We start from the raw sequence: 22,267 nt of genomic DNA, 5'->3' as shown, positions 1-22,267 counted from the left end.
TCATGATTGCTCCACCTGAAAGAGTTGCTTAAGGGGCATCCCAACAATACCCATTAAGGTTTGTGCCTGGCAGGTTTTTAAGGCATCTCAAGCTTTCAATGTGCAATTGGCAAAGATTTAGCCATCGTGCACCATTCTGTCCTATAAAGCAGCTAAAGCTTAAATCTTTAAAACCATCTAAACCTTGGCATGCATCATGAAAGTATTGCAACAGAGACCACTGACAGGAACACCACTGTGTATCATGAAGGTACAGTGGAATACCTACATTAAGAGTCATTTCTCGGCTGGGCATGATGGCTCACACCTGTAATCCCAGCACTTGGGGAGGTCAAGGCAGGAGGATCACTTAAGCCCAGGAGTTCAAGATCAGCCTGGGCAACATAGTAAGACCCCATCTAAAAAAAAAATAAAAATAAAAGGAGTCATTTCTACTGTCTAAGGCACAATCAGAGTTTGCCTCTTCTTTGCTGTGTGGACTCTGCCAGAATGACAAAGGCCCCCTCCACCCTTTACAAATAAATCACCTTGCAACGCACTCCTATTTGAATATGGATGAGAAAAGGAGCATTTTAAAGAAAATCATTTGTCTAAACCAGGATTAATTTCTAGCACACTAAAAAGTGCACATAGGTAGTGAGGGAGCTCTTAATTCCAGATTCAAGTGATTAAATCATAAAAGAAGTTGTTGCTTTTTTTAAGGAACTCTTTGGAGAAATATTTTTAAGGCTGGACAAGAGATACAAAAAGAAAGCTTAACTTAAAAGAAGTTAAGCTTAGAGTGGCAGCTAATCTCCTTAAATAGGTTTCTGAGTGCAAGATGTGTTAAGTGTTGATAAGCATTTCCTTGGTAAATGGCCACTGGCCCCAGTGTGTGGTACTCCAAGAACAGAACCCCTGCCACGAATCTGCAAGATTCTCTGCAAAGAAAGAACTTTGCTTCATTAATAACTTTTTAAAACATGTACTAACCAATTCACACTGGCAGTTGAAATCTTCCCATCAAAATTCATTCTACAATCAGACTAAGTTCAAAGATGTATGCAGGGTAAAGAAAAAACTCAAGTTTAGAGAAAATTTGGGGTGAGTGGGGTAGGTGAACAAAATCATATAGTCTGAACTTAAAGTTTTAGAGTCAGGAAAATAGGATAAAACTAGATAGAGGACTTGGTCAAGTGGGTCAAAAAATAAAGGTTTCAATTGCATAAAAAGCCAAACGTGAGTTCAGATTTTTAATGTGTTATGCGTAAATACTTGCTGCTATTTTAATATCTGCCTTGACTTGAGCTGTAGTGGGACTCTGCCTGAGGCAAGATTTTTAATAGCAATAATAAAAATACTTAATAGTACTTAGAGCAAAGCATGTGTGGTCACAATGTTTTAAAGCGGAGAAGAAAAGGTAATTTTGAACATCTGCACTACATTTCCACATGATAAAACCACTACACTCCAAAATTATTCTGAAGTTTGGTGGTGCTAGAGGCAGGGGAGGAGGAAGAGGCAGTTCATGTAGAGAAATGTTTATTTAAAAAACAGAAAGGGAGACACAAAGGCCATTTATGGGAAAGCAGAGATGACAACCTTTATTGTAAAATAAAACTGCCAATTAATAGTGAGAGTCCAGTAGTCAAAATGTAAGGCTTATGTGTCTTCTCAGATCCATAATTATTACCTCCATAAATACTCCTGAGAATCAAATGTCTTTTATTTTCACAAAGTCCCAGTCTTCCCATGTGGTATATCAGATAAAACACCACCCCCAACCCCTCCTTTAGATTTCTTTTGCAGGACTTGCCTCATTTCCAGCCCTACAGTTTCTGAGAGAGAAGGAGTGGGGTTGGGGTGGGGGAGTTGGAGGCAGCTTCTCTCTCAGTCTCTCCCTCAATTTGTCTCTCTATCTCTGTCTCTATCAATCTCAATCTCTGTCTCTGTCTCTCTGTCTCTGTCTCTCTCTCTCTCTCTCTCTCACACACACACACACACACACACACACACTCTTATGTTTCTTTTTAGACTCAAGCTCCCATCCCTACCTCCCCCCAGCACATCTGCTTTCTAGTTAAAAGACTCTAGGTGAAGAAGTCTCCTGATCTGGGCTGCCCTTCCTCAATAAAACCAAGTTTCAAGCAGATGGGGCTAGGAGTTACTGTCCTTGCCACAGCCCTAGGCCAGCCGGCAGAACGGATGGGTCACTCTATACCAGCAGTTCACCACCAGAATTATTTTGCAATGTCTGGAGACTGTTTTGTTGCTGTCAGCACAATCTGGGGAAGGGTGTAAGTGCTAATCGCATCCAGTAAGCAAAGGTCCACTGTTCAACATCCTGCAATGCACAGGACAGCCCCACACAACAATCACCTTGCCCAATCATCAGCCTTGCTGAGATTGAAAATCCCTGGGCTACACCAATCCAGCAACATCCTAGTAAGTCAGTCTTCCCCCAACACTAAAAATGCTCAAATGTCTGGCAGCCCAGCTCAAACAGATGCGAGAGAGATCTGACTGCCCTGGGGGCAGGAAGAAGGGCAGAGAGTGGTAAGGGAACTGGCTGTCCTCCTGACCAAATCCTGGCTTAGCTGAGTAAGACCACTGTCCATGGGGAAACCTAGCAAGGCCATGGCACACTAACAACTACCACATGTCAATATTTTTTAACACAACCTGCAGATATACACAGTTTCTTTTTCAGGTCAGTTCCTTCAAAGCAGCCACATTTTTTAAAGCACTAATTGTGTAGGGCTAAAAAGTGTCAATAAACACAGGTATTTAAAAAGAGAAGGAGGAGGAGGAATAGGAGGAAGCCTGTGTTTTTATTAGGTAAGGAAGTCCTAATTCTTTTGGAGTTTGAATGGCAATCTCCACTTCTCTGGTGACTCTTAAAGAAGTCTTCGTTCACAGTCCCTTTGGAATCTGCCGGGGTTCCTTCCCAAAACACACCACTCCTAAAAGAGGTGCAGACTTTCGTGATAACTCACAATACCCAATGTGTTAAGAATCAGAGATCGAAACTACAGATCTAACAACTGTAAAAGAAAAATAGGTGGCTGGGCGCGGTGGCTTACACCTGTAATCCCAGCACTTTGGGGGGCCGAGGCGGGTAGATCGGGAGTTTGAGACCAGCCTGACCAACATGGAGAAACCTCGTCTCTACCAAAAATACAAAATTAGCCGGAATGTGGTGGCACATGCCTGTAATCCCAGCCACTCAGGAGGCTGAGGCAGGAGAATCGCTTGAACCCAGGAGGCGGAGGTTGCAGTGAGCCAAGATCATGCCATTGCACTCCAGCCTGGGCAACAAGAGCGAAACTCCATCTCAAAAGAAAAAAAAAAAAAAAAAAGGGCAAAAATGGCAGAAAAAAATACTGTTTCCTGATTTAAAAACAAACCAACCTCAAAAGCTATATGTGAAAATAGTAAGATTTGATCCTCTAAATATAACTAATTGCAAACAGGCTTTTACCAAATGTCTTGATTCAAAAAGCTACTTACTTATCCTTAATTCAGAAAGCTACTTACTTATTATCTAATTCAGGGGTCAGCACATTTAAAGAGCCAGATAGTAAATACTTTAGGCTTTGTGGACAAAGAGGCAAAATAAAGGGTACTATATACGTACTTATGTAATCCTTTCAAATGTAATCATTTAAAAAGGTAAAAAACATTCTTAGCTCCCAGGCCATTTTAAAAAAAAAAATGCTGGAAGATTATTTTTACCAAATGTCTTGATTCAAAAAGCTACTTACTTATCCTTAATTCAGAAAGCTACTTACTTATTATCTAATTCAGGGGTCAGCACATTTAAAGAGCCAGATAGTAAATACTTTAGGCTTTGTGGACGAAGAGGCAAAATAAAGGGTACTATATACGTACTTATGTAATCCTTTCAAATGTAATCATTTAAAAAGGTAAAAAACATTCTTAGCTCCCAGGCCATTTTAAAAAAAAAAATGCTGCAGGCCACATTTGGCCCATAATCTATAGTTTGCCAAATCTCAATCTAAAAATGCAGCAAGTCTTTGTAATTTTTACTCATGAAGTCTCACTCACCTTTCTTTTTCCTTTTTCTACAAACTACTTATACAGAACTATATTTTTCCTTTAGTGAGAATTTAATTCATTCTTATATGTTATAGCTGCTGTAACGATAGCCACTCCTAGGAATCACCCGTTAGCAGTTCACATTGCCTTTTTAGCACTCTATCCAAAACACTTAAGAGACCCCTCAACCTACATGCCTAACTGGAAACCCAAATAAAGTAGCCGTTTCACATCTAAGCCAAAGTGGAAGGGAAAGTAGATTTTACCAAATTAGAAGAGCAATGAAATGCACATGTCTTAGGAGTTACAAATACAATTTCTGTGTCTCACAATTGACACAGAAAGAAACCCAAAATACTCAACAAAAACTAGATAAAAAGTAAAGTTGGTTTTGGAAGACAAAGCATTTCTTTTTGGCAGTGAGATATTCATGAAGTTAAAAAAACTAAAATAAAACTAACTTTGATGAAATGGGAAAGGTCTAAGTGCCACCCATTTGTCCTTATTCTCTGCTCACAAAAATTCACCTATTTGTGAAGAATTTATGGAGGGCCAGGTGCTTTCATTTTCATGAGCCAAAAATGGAATGGGAAGACCTAGCCCTGACATTGCCTTCTACATGGAACTGTTTAATCTTCCCGCTGCTCTATGACCTCTTATAGTCCCCAATTCAACAGGCTCTGATAAGATGTGGCAAGAAAATAAATCAGAGCCTTTTGCATGTCTTCCTTTTTCACATTTATGAGAAAATAACCATGAGCAAGAAGCTAGAAGACAAGAAACCTAGACTGTGGTCTACTCTGGATTACACTGAAATCCCTGGCAGCATCAAGAAGTGGTTAGGAATAAGGTACTTCAATTGGCAGGTCCAAATTTGAATGCCAGATCCATCCATCACTATGTGCTCTAAGAACCCGGGCCAGTCACATCACCTCTCTAGGCCTCAACTTCCCCACCCGAGAGGCAGAGAAACCATTGTTCTGTTCAGAGTATCGTTGGAAGAATTAAATGGCACTCCTTGGGATGTGACTGGCACAGGCTGCCCTTAGTGAGTGCCCAGTAAATGTTACGTGTCATCACTGCTTAATTTCTGTGAGTCTCCATGTCCTCCCAGGGTTGACAAAAGTATCTGAGGAAACAGTTACAATGGAATGTGTTTTATAATGGAATGTGTTTATAGGCTTTATATACCAAGCCTCCTCCACATGTAAAATATTAATGTTTCCACTCAAGACAGGTAGGGCCTTGGTACAGCTGAGCCTGTCTCAACTACCCGTTGCTGCAGCTTATGAAACATGCTAACATACTCACAGAGCCTGTGCTTGGGGTCCTTTCTCACTGCTGAGGTTTTATTTGTGGGGCATTGTTTTAACAAACGATGATGATAAATTATGTCAGTTACCTAAAAAATATTTTTCAGAGCACCATCACACCTAAGGTAAAGCAGGAGGATGAGGGTGAAGAGGAAGTAATCAGAGCCTCTCCCAGCATAACCTCCGGACATTCTCACTCCTCCCTGGTGCCTCCCCACACCCCCAACCCTGTTACTTTCCTTTTCTCAGCAGGTTTCAAAATGCCTTGTGTCTAACGGCTTCCTGGGGCTCCACCAGTCTCTGTTACCGTAAAAAGCAGTCGATGATACTCATTGAAATGAAAATAGAGTAATTAGCATGTAGCATTCAAACTTAAAAGAATGTATGAGAATTTAAAGATAAGGCAAACGATGCTAAACAGAAAGGAATTTATTTTCCGTGTCATCAGAAATGTGAGGATAAAAATTATGAAAGCCTACTTTTGGATGCACTGTCAGATTACAGAGAGAGCGCTTTTCTGGAAAGATGCTTCATTGACATCCATCCTGCATGGAGTACTCGGAGAAAATGGAACTCAGTGAAAACAAAGGGAATTTGTCTCAAACTAGCATCAGTCAATGAAAATTCCACATAATCTCAAAAGAGATACCATATTCAAAATCAGATGCTTACTCAGGAAAGAGGCACAGAGGAGAAACATTCAGTTCTAGTAGTTAAATACTAGTAGGAGTAAATGAAAAGGCATGCCTTAGAATGCTCATGGCCTTGGGGCATCGTGGTTACAAATTATCAGATGTGTGTGAAAAAAATAAATAAAACTGAGCAATAGTCAGAAATGCCTTGTGTACTTGGGCAGAACGTCACAATCATTTCTTCACCCACATTCTCAACCTTGGCTGCACGGCTTCACCAAGATTTCATCAAACTCAACACATTCGAAGTCTTCCCTCAACCTTAGTTCCTCCTGCTGACAACGCTTGCCTGCCCACTGCTGTACCATATCTGCCTGCGCACAGGTCTATAGCAGTTGTCTCTTCCTCCTCAAAGCTCCCAGCACTCAGTTCTTAAGTTGTCAAGGTCCTGTCTACAGGTGGAGATGACCTTCCCCTTCAACTTCCATGGCCACCACCCAGATTCACACTCTTGGTAACCTGAATAGTCACAGTATCCTTCTAACTTCTCTCCCTGCTCTTGTTCTCTTCTCATCCAATCCACTGTCAACCGACCATCTTCTCTGGTCATGTCATTCTCCAGGCCAAATGCCTTCAAAGGCTCCCCAGAGTCCACAGAGTAAAGCCACTTCCCTGTGTCTGGTCCTCAGAGCCCTCAGTGATCTGAGACCAAACCATCTGCTCAGCTTTATTTCCTTCCCCCACTGAAAGGCAGAGTTTCAGCTGCTCCAGACTCACCGTGCCTCAAACTCTCCACAGTTCCCACCTCTGTGATTTGACTCAGTCATCTCCTCTCCAATCATGCTTCCCCACCAACCCCATGTGCTAAAATTCTTCCTGCCTTGAAGACTGGTTCTACCGTGGATGAAGCCAGTTGTCAGCTCTCCTGCCTTTAAGCTCTACAGCATTTGGATGCCATTCAAGGCCTCTTAGTGTACCACCCCAAGAAGCAGTAGCATGCAATGGGGACAGGTGCAGAGTCTAGAGTCACACTGCCCAACTTCCACTTTTGATTGCAGCTTTTGCAGTGTGTGACTGGAGGCAATTACTTACCTCACTCTGCCTCTGTTTCCCTATCTGTGTAATACACATGATGACAACAGTATTTACTTAGCATAGAACAAGACTTGATAATTATGAGCTGTTCCTCTTATTGCTCACCTGAATCTCTGAACAAGACCACAAAATTGCCACTGATACTCCCACAGCATCCTCCATATGGATGCTCAACATATGCCCAATGATGTCCAACACATTTTAGAAAAAAATGAAAGAAGACTGCCAGTTAAAGCTAGCTGTGAAGTTTCTCCTCCACACCAAACATAGAGCAATGATGCAGAAAACATTTTTTAATGGAGCTCATACCAACCATTATGAACTTTTCTGATATTAACAAAATAAATCACAGAGTAATTCTCTAGATATTTTTAACAAATTTTTCACTCATTACCATATTTGTTGAGCAGCTACTGGCAATATCTGAAGTCTGGGAATACTGATGGAATGTACTGATCAGGTAAGAAACTTACTGTATTAAAATAGGGAGCAATTGTTAAGTTCTGTAATATGTATAGGAAACAGACCTTGTAAAAGATCGTGTATATAAAATGTTATGTTTATATGTTTGGGAATAGTTTCTGCAATTAGCTTTGTTGGTAGAAATAGAATGTATTGAATCTGTAGAGTCAGAATTAGAAATGCCTGCATCAGCAAAATCATGGCTTAGGTCAGCAGAACTAGAGACAAGCATGTATTAAGGAAGCCATATGGTTTTGAGAAGGGGGACTGGAATGGCATTTAGAAGTTTGGGCAGAGATTATACAGGACAAGTTTGAGCCATCAGTAAAGGTCTGAAAGCTTAAGAAATTCCAGGTAATACCTTTTGCCTTGGTGGATCTCCCACTATCCTGGGTTCAACCTGGATAAGGAGACCAGGAGACCAAGAATTCATGTTACCTCTTTCTCCTGTCTGCCCACTCCCAGCACAGAGGGAGGCCCAGGTCTCCTGGGGGTTTTGCTTGTCCTGGGTTATTAGCAACTGTGGCCTGTAAAGACTTGGGTGCTCTTCTGGCCCTGCTACCAAAGAAGGGCAAGTTGCCCAAAAGGATTAACACAGGACATCAACAGGATTAGCAGCAGAACATATACCCCTTCCCATCAAGATCTTACAGCGAGATAAGTCCAAAGACCCCTATCTCTCTTCTAAGGACCAGTCAAGAAAATAGTAAGCAGGGTAAGTATAAGAGGATCTTGGTCTATTAATCCATTTCTTTTTCTTTAATGAGAGCAGTAGTGTTTCAGCTACTTGATCACTAAAACTTCTAGATGGAACAATATGTTCTTTGCAGAAAAAGCTAGAGAACAAGGTAAACTCTGAGCACATCAAACAATGTCTTATCAAATCAACCTGCATCCAAATACATCAGACAATGCTAGTGAGTAACGCTGAGTTTCGGCCAACCCTTTGGCTCACATTAGCACATCAGTTGGAGTTCCTGGGCAATGGCTTTGGTCTTCCAAGTAAGTTGAGATCATAACATTTTTGTTGTTGTTTCCTGCCAGACAAAGAAGTGGTTTCACACTCAGCCTTTTCCAGACCACCAAAAGACAATAAGACACTAAAGCAACCCACCCCATATGCAACTCCTGCCAACTCCAAATCTCCTAAAACAATAAGCTGAACAAGGCCAGGAGATGGGGTTTATGTGAGGTCCACCACCTCTGCCTGAGAATGAATCATAAAACCACTAGCACTCCATTCCCCAGCCTCACACTGCCTAGCCCCAACCTACTCAAACTGTGCATAATGAAAATGAAATCAGGAACACACTGAACGTAAAACCTCAAGTACATTTTAAATCTTGTTTTAGATTCATCTATATTAACAGAGGTCGGGCAACTTCTTTATTCAAGCTAGGTTATTCTTACTGGTATAATGACAAAAGTGATCAGACACATTTTTCTACTAAAAAAAAAAAAAAACACCCTGACAAAGTACATTCTAAAACTCAGTAGAGAATATGGAAATAGCTTGCAATAAACTTTGCCTTATAAAATAACTAATGAAGGAAATAACCCAGTTATTTGGCAATGGGAAACAACCATTTGTATATTATTACATATTTGGTAGGTCATTAATTAGAAGCACTTTTTATTTTCTAGCATAGCATTTTTCAAAAATGTCTTACAAAGAACACCAGTGCAACAAGAGAAAAGCAAGTCACGTAAGTTTGAGAAGCTCTGCCTTCTCTGGTCCCCTTCTTGGAAATGACAAATGCATATTTGCATATTAAAGACTGAGACTGTAACTCTGTGGAATCCCTCACTTCCCCAAGTTCATTTGGCACTGCAACCCTTTTTCTCTCATAACACATATCAACAGCCCACAAAATGGCTGTTCTGCCAAGCACAATTTGGGGAAAATTTCTTCTAGAAATGGGATGTAGGCCAGGCACGGTGGCTCACACCTGTAATCCCAGCACTTTGGAAGGCTGAGGTAGGCGGATCGCTTGAGCTCAGGGGACCAGCCTGGGCAATATGGTGAAACCCCGTCTGAACCAAAAATACAAAAAAAAAAAAAAAAAACCCAGGCATCGTGGCACATGCCTGTAGTCCCAACTATTCAGGAGGCTGAGGTGGGAGGATCACTTGAACCTGGGAGGTAGAGGTTGCAGTAAGCCGAGACTGCGCCACTGTACTCCAACCTAGGTGACAGAGTGAGACCCCGTCCCCCCCAAAAAAAAAAGAAAAGAAAAAGAAAAGGGACATAGTAAAATGGTTTAAGAGCTTAGACTCCAGAGTCAGGGTGATTCAAATACTAGCTTCACCATTTGTTAGCAGTGTGACATTGGGTTTGTCCCTCAGTTCCCCCAGGTAAGGTGGGCAAAGTAACAGCACCTACCTCCTAGGCCATGGGCCTTTCCATCTGAGTGGAACAGTCTTCTGAGATCCTCACATGGCTGGTCCTTTTGGTTATGCAGGTCTCAGTTCACACTGTCGCCCCCTCCAAGAGGCCTTCCCTGACAACCCAACATAAAATTAGCCCCACCCAGATCACTAGTGCTTCACTCTGTTCTCCATGACACGCCTCTATTTAACCACAAAATTGTCATCTATTTTCCCCCAACAGAATGTAAGCACCATGAAGGTACATTTTGTTAATTATCATTGCTATATCCCAAAACAGATCTTCAATAAGTATTCATCCAACGAAGGAATGAATGGATGGATTAATGAATGAATGAATTGATGGAAGAATGAATAAATGAATGAATGAATGAGATGATTCAGTGTGAATCAATGTAAAGCATTCTTCATGATGCCTGACACATAAGCTGACACATACAGATGCTATTTTGAAAACTTTTGGGGAACCGTGAGTGGTTAATACACACATAATCATAATTCTCCCAATAAGTAACATTCTGACTCCACAGTGTATCCTCTTGCTGTATTAGAGGTAAACATTTCACAACATTCATTCAGAGGTGTGCTAGTAAACCAGCTTTCAGGAATGGGCAAGGGAACGGGGAAGGTAGGCCCTAAGAGTAGCATCTTCCAATTTCCATGGTGTAAATACACCAAATATGACCAATTTCAGGCTATGTGTGGTTTAACACCAGGATCATGAGATTCCTGAGAATTTAACAAATGGCTCTCACAGGGCAGTACAACCCTTCTCATGGGAATGATCCTTTCAGGCTTTCAAGTCTTGTTTGTTGAGTTCAAGTTTAACATGAATCTTTTATATACAGATGTATTTTTCCAAATTCTCCCCCTCTTGATGAGCTAAAATAAGGGCTACCTACTCACTTTGGTCTGATGCTCAGGGAAACTAGTTGAATGTATTGGTCTGCACTTTCTGTTCCCCCTTCTGTGTGCTTTCAAACTGATGTTTAAGGATCTAAACATGATCTGTAACCACACCAGACCATTGTGAGAACCAGTCAATCTCAGAAAACCCAAGATGAATTGTGTTTAGATTCATTTAAATGGAGGCAGCCACATAAGGCACCATCTAGTAAGTGCTATCAATGAGCAGAATCTAATTGCAGAAGAAGAATGACTCCACCCTGAGCACAAGATCCCAACAAGGAGTGAGAAATGGTGCTGCAGATGGAGATTTCTCTGGCATCACAGCCTTGCTGCCCCTTGGCATCAAAATAAGACAGTAGCTTTTTCCAACTATAGTGATCCTCTATCAACTGCAGTTTTGAGATAACACAAGAAAAATTCCAAAATCCACAGTTAGTCTACATGCAAGTAACAACATGCCAGTAATTGTTGCTCCTCTTCTGTAAACTACATGAGCGGTCTATGAAGTAAGACATGGAGAAAATTACTTTCTGCTCTACTGTATTTGTTATCTATCGCTGTATAACAAATTACCTTAAAATTGAGCAGCTTAAAACAGTACACATTTATTATCTCACAGTTTCTGTGTGTCAGGAATCAAGGCACAACTTAAGTGGTTCCTCTGCTTCACAGTCTCTCACAGCCTGCAATCAAGATGTCAGCCCAGGACCTGTCATCTTATCTGAAGGCTCGACTGGGAAAGGATCCACTTCCAAGCTCACTAAATGGCTGTTACCAGGTTTCCATTCTTTGTGGCTGTTGAAATGAGTGCCTCTGTTCCTTACTGGGTGTTGGCTGGAGGCCACCCGCAGTTCCTTACCACATGGGCCTCTCCGCATGGCAGCTTGCTTCATCAAATCATGCAAGCTATGAAGGCAATAGAGTCTGCTAGTAAGATGGAAGTAACAGTCTTATGTAACCTAATCCTGGAAATAACACTGACATTCTGTTACTTTTGCCATATTCTATCATTTAGGAGCAAGTTATGAGGATCAACCAATACTCGAAGAAAGAGGATTATATAATGGTGTGAATTCCAAGCAGTAGGGATTATTGGAGGCCATCTTGGAAGTCTTCTCACCACATTCACCCTCTTGGAAGATGGATGGGAAGACCAGGCCCAACCAAAACATCTCTTTAAGCTTTTCAATATGAAACCAAGCCATGTGGTTTCCCAAGCATGTTGGTAAAGTATCATTAAAACAAAACAAGGAAGAATAAGAGTAGAGGACATTAAATTTGCAGACACAAAAGTCTTTTCCTATGTTCTAGGCAAATATAACCTACATCAGAGCAAATTCCTGGGAGCATCTGCACTTTTGCAAATCCCAATATGGAAGCCACGTCTTCTGATCAACCAAACAAGTGACTCACAAGAAGCACCACCATCTGAACAGGTATACTGCCAAGAAATCTAGTTTGGGCTAGAAGCAAATATCTTCTAGAATTTTTATTTATTGCTGTAGAATAGTTTGAAAACATACTTAATGCCATTTTATTGCTTGTTATTTTCTGTGAGATCCATGTCTCCCTACAGCAGTTTTGCCTGCCTGATACTTTTAAGGTCCATATCCACCACAGTGGCAAGGAACTGCTATAAAAATTTCAAACCTTGGCAGTCATCCACATTTTTTCTAAGCTCTACCCAACCACATATTCTCAGATATACGAGCATCCCAACACTGAATGGTAGTAAAAGGCCAGAGAGACTACCTCTGAAGGACTTCAAATGATTTAATCTACTAAGGGCAAAACACATACTCAGAAAACTTATAATACTCCGTCCTAGATGAATGTAAATGAAGACAAAAATTATCTTTACCCTAAACACTCAAAATTGGTCTGTGTATTTTACCATTCTTTCCCATATGCTTTACTTTCTGCAAATCTCATCCCCAATTCAGTAATAAAAATATTTAGGGTCACTGTGTTGCTAATCATATTTATTTTTTCCTTTAGAGAGGTGATATTTGATAAACAACTAAACTGAATAGTACCATACCTAAAAGACTCTGAAACCACAGCCACCTGTGAGAAAGCAATTGTTTATAAACCACCTTAGAGTTGATATGTCCTGCATATGCCTGGATCGCGGATATGTGTTGAATAATAATGGAATGCATGTGCAGTGAGCAAAGACTAATACAAAATTCCAGTTTAATGGTCTTAAGCCGGCAGGAAGGTCATAAAGCAGATAACAAAGGGAATTTTGTTAAGGATGTAGATCTCTTCCAACCTGTGAAAATAACTTGATAACACATTTTCACGTATAAATTAAGGCTTTGGGGAAATACAGTGAATGCTCTTACCTCTCTAAGATGTATGTTTTCCTTCTCTTTCTGGTCTAAAATCACTTCCAAGTGGCTGACCTGAGACTCAGCCTCTGCCATCCGCCGCGTTCGCTCATTGTCATCCTCCAGGCTTTTGGATGGCAAGCCTTTACTTTGCAACATCTCAAGAAGTTTTTTAATTGACTCATCTCGGGCATTGAGGGTTTGTTTCTGCGTTTCAATTCTCAGCTCCATTTCCTCTAATGTCTTCCTCAAAAGGAACAGCTCCTTAGCCTGCCTGTCATGCTCGGCTTGGAGCCGCCTGAAGTTCTCCTCGGTCAGCTCGATGGTGAAGTGCTCCGCTCCTCGGTTGCCACTCTCTTGCTGGAGGAGGTGGTTGAGGTCTCTCTGGGTTCGCAGCTCATCTTGAAGGGCCTGGATTGTCAACTGTAGGTGCTGCAGTGAGAAAGATGGAGCAGGAGAGGAGAAAGAAGGAAAAAAAGTCAATGAAAATGTCAAGTGCCGCTTGCTGCCACCACACTATGAAGATGGAATGTTAATCATGAGGTCCAGAGGGCCAGCCATGAATTCCTCCACGGTGACTTCAGAAGCATGGGACAGCACATGGAGAGGGGGAGATTAATTCAATGATGCTTTCTGAATGTCTTGGGAGAAGAGAAATGCACACATACACAGAAACAATAGATTAGTGTCAATCACAAGGGAAATTATACATCTACAGAGTTTTAATTTAGGAAATGGAAAAGGCTAGAGGGAAACTTTCACAAACACACCTTCTTTATGCCCAGAACGCTCCAGACTCAGTATTCCTTGTTTCCTAAGGTATTCTTTATTGTACCATCCATTATTTCCCACGATCAATATGTGTCGATTTAAAAATGAAAATAATAGCATCCACTACAAGTAGACACAAACAAAGACTTTATTTTTTACAAATAAAGCTGTGAACAGGTTTAGTAAACAGGATTACTGCATCTGCAAGCAAAAGGGAATAAATGCAGGCACAGACAAACACACTCAAACACACAAGGAGGTGAGGCTATACAGAGCAGAACAAACAAGCTGCAAAGAGTGGACAAACCTTGGTTCTTCTGGCATCCAGTAACTGAACAGCATGGGAAATGAAAAAAAAATGAAGCAAAAAATCAACACAAAGAAAAGTCCAGTGCAAGCAAAGGATATTTAACAGAAAGAACTTAATCAACATAAAGTACCTTCACAGAAGAAGGAAAAAAAAAGAAAAAAAAATCTAATTACAGCAAAGACCCATAAGCTACACGGAGTTTATAGCATTGACGTTTGATAGACACAGAAAAAAAAAAAGAAAGACCAAACCTGAGGTTTATCCCACCTTTTGTTTTCCTAAATCTCACTGACCCAGAAACTGAAAGTCTTGAAAGTATTACTAGAGAGGGAAGCAACTGTTATTTTGGGTCACCATTTTAAGCCAAGTCAGAGTGAAAGCACCAGAGAAACAAAATAGTTATCAGATGTGAGAAAAGGCACCCGTGCTTGAAGACAGGTAGTGAATTTGGCAACACCTTTCCCCATAGGACAAACCCCCAGGCTGGTCAGAGAAGGCAGCCACAAGCCTGAAGGCATTTCTATCCCTATGGACAAGCCAAGATGCTTCCAAGACAGCAGCTATTCATTCGCCAAACACATGATCCTGCTTGTGGAATGAACACAATGCTAAGCACAGGAATCAAGAGGGACATAAGACACAGCTTCTGCCCACAGGGAACTCACAATATTGTAAGGCATGGGGTAATACTATATCTAAGTTATATGAATATTGGAGCAGTCAACTTTTTGAAATCTTTCTGAATTCCTATAGCTGACACTCAGAGGTATTAAGATCTTTCTGAGTGTGGCCTACACCCAGAAACTAGCACTGGGTGATGCACTATCTTGATTATATTGTTTCTGGGTATACAATTCATTTTCCCATTTACGAATGTCCATTGAGAAATTATTAGAGCATTCTCATCTGTATACCACAGTGCCTCACAGGGTATTGAATGCAGAGAAAGAAACTGATATGTATTTAATGATGGAGGTTATTCATTTTTAATACAGTGCTCCCCTATAAAGTGTAACATACAAAGTTGTGCAACCATCAACACAATAAATTTTTTAACATTACCTCAGAGATACCTCATGCCCTTTAGCAGTCATTCCCCATCTCCCTCACTTTCCCCAGGCCCTGGTAACCACTGATTTACTTTCTGTCTTTATGCCTGTTATGGACCTTTCATATCAATGGTATCATGCATAAGTGGTTTCTTTCACTTAGCATGTTTCCAAGGTTTATCCATGTGGTAGTGTGTATCTGTACTTCGTTCCTTTTTATGGCTGAATAATATTCCATTGAACGAATATGCCACATTTTATGTATCCATTCATCAGTTGACTCAGACACAAATATTCATAGCAGCAACATTCATATTAGTCAAAAAGTGTTAACAACCCATTTGTCAATCAACTGGTGAATGGATGAAATCTAGTATATCAATTTAATGGAATATTATTCAGCCATAAAAAGGAATGAAGTGCTGACATACAGGATAACATGGATAAATCTGAAAACATTATGCCATGTGAAAGAAACCAGTCACAAAAGACCACATATTGTATGATTCCACTAATAGAATGACCAGAATAAACATATCCATAGATGGAAAATAAATTAGTGATTGCTGGGGGGTGTGGAGGAAATGGGGGGACTCTAAAGGGTATGGGGCATCTTCTAGGGTGATGAAAATGTTCTCAAGTTAGATAGGGGTGTCCTTTGCACCACTTTGTGAACATACTAAAACCAATGAATTTCACACTGTAAATGAGTGAATTGTATGGTACCTAAATTATATATCAACAAAGTTGCCACAAAAATCATGAGGTGGGACCATAAAGTAATCTAACCTTCCTCTACCAGCCCGCTGTCCTTAAACCACATTAGAACAGAGTCCACAGGAGTATCTGCAGCCTTCAGCCCAGAGATACGGCTGCAGCCAAGACTCTTGAAAGAGTGCTTTAGCAAATGTCTTTGAGGCATTTTATATGTATGTGTATATATATATATATATATATACACATATATAGCTAAATAGGTAGATAGTTTTTTTTTGTTTATTTGTTTTTGAGACAGAGTCTCACTCTGTCGCCCAGGCTGGAGTGCAGTGGTACGATCTCGGCTCACTGCAAGCTCCACCTTCCAGGTTCACGCCTTTCTGCTGCCTCAGCCTCCCAAGTAGCTGGGACTACAGGCACCCACCACCACGCCCGGCTAATTTTTTTGTATTTTTAATAGACACGGGGTTTCACCGTGTTATCCAGGATGGTCTTGATCTCCTGAACTCGTGATCTGCCCGCCTTGGCCTCCCAAAGTGCTGGGATTACAGGTGTGAACCACCACACCCAGCTGATAGATTTTTTTTTTTTTGAGACAGAGTCTCACTCTGTCCCCAGGCTGAAGTGCAGTGGCAGGATCTCGGCTCACTGTAACCTCCACCTTCTGGGTTCAAGTGACCCTCCCTCCCCAGCCTCCCAAGTAGCTGGGACTATAGGTGTACGCCACCACACTCGGCTAATTTTTGTATTTTTTGTAGAGATGAGGTATCACCATGTTGCCCAGGCTGGTCTCAAACTCCTGAGCTCAAGTGATCCACCTGCCTCAGCCTCCCAAAGGGCTGGGACAACACTTGTGAGCCACTGTGTCCGGCCGTCATTTAAATATTCTTGATCATGGCAAATCTTTGTCCTTTGAAGGTGGCTTGGATTTCTCAGATAATCCAATTTTATCTGGAGTCAAACATCATGAATTGGGATGATCACAAAGGAAATGATCTCTTATGAGCATGATCAAAAATAAGACTGGTTTTCTTAAGATTCATAAACCAGCCAGAAGGAAATTCCAAAGAAAAACTGCCAAATGCTTTGAACAGAAACAGCAACATTGGAAAGACCACTCTGTGAGGGAGCTGCCCCTTTGAATGGACACATTCCTTATTGCCCTGATCCTTTGTCCCCACATCTACGCAGTGGGGATAATCATAATGCCTACCACAGGGTTCCTGTGGGCAATAATGAAGATAAGGTGGCAAGTGCCAGGTTTGACAGCAATGGGAGGGAGGAAGGATGGTAGAAATGAAGGAAGGTAAGAAAGAAGAAAAGCAGGAAAGAAGAAAGGGAGGAGAGGAGAATGGAGGGAAAATTGGTCCATTTATCCATTCAATATACAGTTACTGAGTATCTCCCTCATACTCATGAAATACAAAAAAAAAAAAAAAGAAAAACAAAAAAAAAATAGCCCATGTTCAAAGTCCATGTGGACAAGTAAACCAATAAAAGCAACACTATGTCATGAGGGTTACAATAGAAGTCATAACCAGGTGGCTAGAAATGCAGAGAGGAAGGAACCCAGGCTAGGGGCATGTAGGAAAACATTCCAAACCAAGTGGCCACCAATAAACTGTGTCTTATTTGAAGGGGAAATGAGAGTCATCCCTGTGAAGAATGATGGAAAGAGAAGAGAAACTGTAAAAGCAAAGAGGTAAAGACAGACCAGATCTATTAAGAAACAGTGAAAGCAAAAATCTGTATATCATTTGTAACACCACATGCCATGCATGGTCCTAAGGTGTCTTAATCCTTAGAACCACCCTAAAAGGTAGCAACTGTTATGATCTCCACTTAATGCATAAGAAAATGGGGACACAAAGTACTTAAGTAACCTGCTCCCAGTCACCCACCTACGTAAGTGGTACAGCCACAGGTGTTCACTCAGACACTTTGACCCCAATGCCCCTGTTCAAACCACGACATCGTTGGCCTCTGAATTGGCACAAATGCTTCAAGATGGCAGGAGAAAAGGATGGGGAGGGGAGAAGTAGTAAAAGCAGACAGGTAGGCATTTATAACAGAAATAGAAATTCTCAAAAATAAGAATTAGCTATCTTGGCTGGGTGTGGTGGCTCACACCTTTAATCCCAGCACTTCGGGAGATCAAGATGGGAGATCACTTGAGGCCAGGAGCTCAAGACTAGCCTGGGCAACATAGAGAGATCCCATATCTATTTAAAAAGAAAGAATTAGCCATCCTAACCAGGCTGTTCCTTATTCAGAAGTGGTTACGATGGATGCTTCCAGGCTGTACATTTATTAAGAAGCAAAATCTATTTTTCAGGTAGTCACACTATCAGTCCACTAAATGACTTCAGCATGATGAAGCAATCTCATAATCAGCATAAAATTTAGTGTTCAATATTTTCTCAAATTCATGTTTATATTTTTCATTTTCTTTTAATTTTTCATTTTCTTTTAGTTTTCATTTTCTTTTAATTTTAAGATATTCAAAATCAAATAGGAATCTTGTTCCTACAAAAAAGATTTTTGAGGAAAATACATACCTTGTAGATCCTTGATCATCCTTTTGCTTTACATACTTGAAGACGGGAAGGGTATGTGAGGTAATCTTATCCATCCTCCCTCTCCCCTCTTCTCTCTCCCTCCTACTCTCTTCTTTCTGGTTGTTCTACTTTTTAGCAATTCAACTCAATCAAGTTTCAAAACTCATTTATCAAGCTGGGCACAGTGGCATATGCCTATAGTCCCAGCTACTCAGGAGGCTGAGAGGATCACTTGAGCCCAAGAGTTCAAGACCAGCCTGGGCAACATAGGGAGACCCTGTATCTAAAAAAAAATATATATATATATATATATATATATAACCAGATTTTCAGTTACGTATTTAACATAGACAATTTCAATTATAAAATATAATAAGAGAAATAATCCATAGAAATTGATAACCTTTCTGTGCCTCGGTCTCCTCATTTGTAAAAGGAGGAGAGTAGTAATTCCTACTACCTTGGAATCATTAAATTTAATGAGGATAAATCATTTAATGGGGATTAAATGAGTTAATACATATAAAGCTCCAGAAAGTACCACATGCAGAGTAAGACATCAATCAGGATAGGCTTAGGATATGCTGCAGTAACAATAGCAACAAAAAACTATATTCTGAAAGACATAAACCATCTGCTGCCAGGGAATAGGAACATTCAGAACTCAAAGAAACCTTAAAGACTGCCTTGTTAACCTCATTTTATAAACAAGAAAATTGTATTCACACAGATTAAATGACAGGCTCAAGAGCAGATACACACTGACAAAGCCAGAATCTGGGTTTCTGGGATCCTGGACTCAATCCTGGTATGTATTTCAATAACCCTAAGAGTAGACCAAAAGGGGGTAACTGTACACTTTGACTAGGAACTTTGACAACTGTACACTTTGACAATGTAGGAAATGGCCATGGTGTCTCTGACAAGGAGGATGAGAGATACCTAAGTCACTTCACTTCCATGTCACTGGGTCCTATCCAGTAGTTAAATCACATGGAATGATCCAAGGCCAATTTATTTAAGACTTGTTTTCTAAGTACTCAGAATTAGACTGTGCAAATATTAGAAGACATATTCAATAAAAACTAGCTCTAAAGGACCAGGATACAATACAAGTGAATGCTCTAGCAAAGCCACAGCACCTTCTCTATGAGGGAAAGGTACGAAAAACAGCAGTTTTCAATTTCCTCCTCCAGAGGGAGTTCCTTCAAACCAAATCATCTACCCTTTCCCAACTATGAAAACACACTTCTTTTAAGACAGTCACCCAAACTCCACTGGCATTCATTTCATCTTGTTACCTACAGCAAGTACCTACAAACCAGAATTTGCATGGCTGTCTTCTAGGGCCATCTCTTTGGAATCTCCCAGGCATCACTGTGGTCTCAACTTCCGAAAGCTTCAGTCATTCTTTCCGTGGCTTCCATTCCACTGCACATCAGGACAGAGACTTTCCAATATCCACTTGCATTAGGAAAGGACATTACCAGGTGATCCAATCTCGTGCCTGGGTCCCAGTCAAACTGCTGTCAACTTAGCACTTACAGCACAGCTTAGCACTTATGGCAAAACAGCTAATTCTCCTCAAGTGCAAAGTGAGTCTGTGGTTGAATGAGGGCTCAGAAAGGTTTTTACTCGCCACCCTGTTTCTGGGATCATTCTCCAGTTGTCTGCAAAGATTCAAAATTCAAAAGGCAAACTCCATTCTCCACTGTCTGCCACTGGAAAGATACCCTGGAGGAAAGTAAAGCAACTGTGACAATGGGAATCCAGGATGCTGTCTGCAGTCACTTTGCTAGGAGCACAAATAGAATGTTTTACATTTATCCTAATACTTGGCTTTTAACCCAACCCTGTTTAGCCTTTTTCCAAACTTAGTTGCATACTTTAAAGTCTCCCCTGGATAGTAAAGACTAGCCCCATCTCCAGTCCACAAAAGGGAAAAAGCTTAAAATGACTCATCTGTGCATTAAAAATAGGCAAATGGAAGGGGAGATAAATAGCTTGGTGTGTCCAATTTATTCCCAGTTTCAAACATGCAGCTCTGGGATACCATCCCAGGACAATGAAGGAGGTCATAATGACTTCTGTTTCTAGGCTTCCGGGAGATGCATTTTCTGATAGGCCCTCCTCTACACTACAGCTAGATAAAAGCAAATATACTTTTCAAAGCATAGTTGAGTTTACAAGGAAGTAAGGGAAATCTCCAAGGGAGGGGTTGTGGGAGAGAGCAATCTCTGGTCTCTCCTCCTCTTCTTATAAGGAGCAAATGCCAATCCAAGCACTGAGCTTGAGAAAGCGAACTGGGACTCACTGAAGCGAGGGAAATGAGATTCTTCCAGCAAGCCCATATTTGCAGAAGGGGTGAATGTGGTCCTAACTGCCCCCTGGCGCCTAACAGATGCAAATGCAAATCCTTGTAATGGGGACAGGCAGTGGGTGGACAAGGACTGGGAGAGGCGATGAGGCAGAGAACAAAAGCCCTCAGGAGTCCAAAAAATTCAGATTAATGAAACACAAGCTTACAATAAAAAATTACCACAGACACAAGGAAACTTCCACGAGTGATGGCCATATGCAGAATATAAGGCGTTTTTGAAATGTTTACGAAAATAAATAAATATTTTAGCAGAACTATAGAATTGAAGAATCAGCATGGAAAAGTGACTCTCCAAAATTATCAACCAGATCTGAAAAAGAATAAAAACATACAGCAATGAAAAATAAAGTATTTAAAGTGAAACCTAACAGATGGGGTAAGAAAAAAGAGAAAACTAGTGAACAAAGACACAATGGAGATAAGCCACAAAGCAAAATGATGGTTCTTTGAAATGACTAATAAAACAAACCTCTTCAGAAATGAGTACACATAGGAAATATTTAAAAGATGATATGAAAATACTGTTGTTAACTTTGGGCCAACAAATTCTGAAATGTCAAGAAAATGGACAAACGACTAGTCATACCTTACATAATCTGACTCTAGAAGAAACAGAAATCCTGAAGAGTTCTGCAGCTATTAAATAAATACAATCAGAATTTTAAAACTCTTCCTGCAAAGAAAGCCCAGGTGATTCCAATTTGCAAAAACTTTCAGAAAAATAGAAAGTCTTCATTCTCTGAGACTTGATCATCTTGACACCAAAGCTAGGCATGAACTATACAAGAAAGGTAACTTCTAGTCCAAACTTCACACTTAGACGATGAGTATTATTAGCAAGTGGAATACAGGAGTATATTAAAAAGGTAATACATCATGACCAAAATGTGTTTCTCATAGGAATTAGAGGATACTTCAGCATTAGACAAAGTATTCTATAAATAATGTTAACAGAGTAAAGATGAAAAATAATTATGATCAGCTCAAGATATAAAGTCTTAGTGTTTTCTAAAAATTGTTACAAACTAGGAATAAAGAGGAATTTCTTTAACTTAGAGTATATCTGCTGCAAACTGACAGTATCATTCTTAATGGTAAATGTTAGAAGCATGCCCCTTAAAAGGAGGAATAAAATTACGCCATTATCAGCACCACTTGTAGAATGTTGCATCAGCCTTCTCCTGGAGGCTTAAGTTAGGATAGTAAGACCAGAAAATAAGGAGAAAAAAAAATAATTCAAAAGAAGAAAAGTTCTATTATCATCAATTGTATTATGTGGTTTTCTACTTAGAAAACCCAAAAGAATCTATAA

General features: G+C 40.5%; 1 protein-coding gene across 3 annotated transcripts in view; it reads right to left on the bottom strand.

The window, feature by feature from the left end:
• The window catches only part of ERC2 (ELKS/RAB6-interacting/CAST family member 2), a 975,821-nt gene that overhangs the window by 792,130 nt on the left and 161,424 nt on the right, over positions 1-22,267 (bottom strand). For all 3 annotated transcript variants that reach the window (XM_054482044.1, XM_054482045.1, XM_054482046.2), the window contains exon 3: positions 13,186-13,602. In XM_054482044.1, coding sequence (XP_054338019.1) covers positions 13,186-13,602 — 417 coding nt within the window. The remainder of the gene's footprint in view (positions 1-13,185; positions 13,603-22,267) is intronic.

This window comes from Pongo pygmaeus, chromosome 2 (assembly GCF_028885625.2).
Source record: "Pongo pygmaeus isolate AG05252 chromosome 2, NHGRI_mPonPyg2-v2.0_pri, whole genome shotgun sequence".
NCBI classification, from domain to species: domain Eukaryota; kingdom Metazoa; phylum Chordata; class Mammalia; order Primates; family Hominidae; genus Pongo; species Pongo pygmaeus.
Note: the sequence above shows the minus strand (reverse complement) of the source record. Positions and strands in the feature narration are given on the sequence as shown.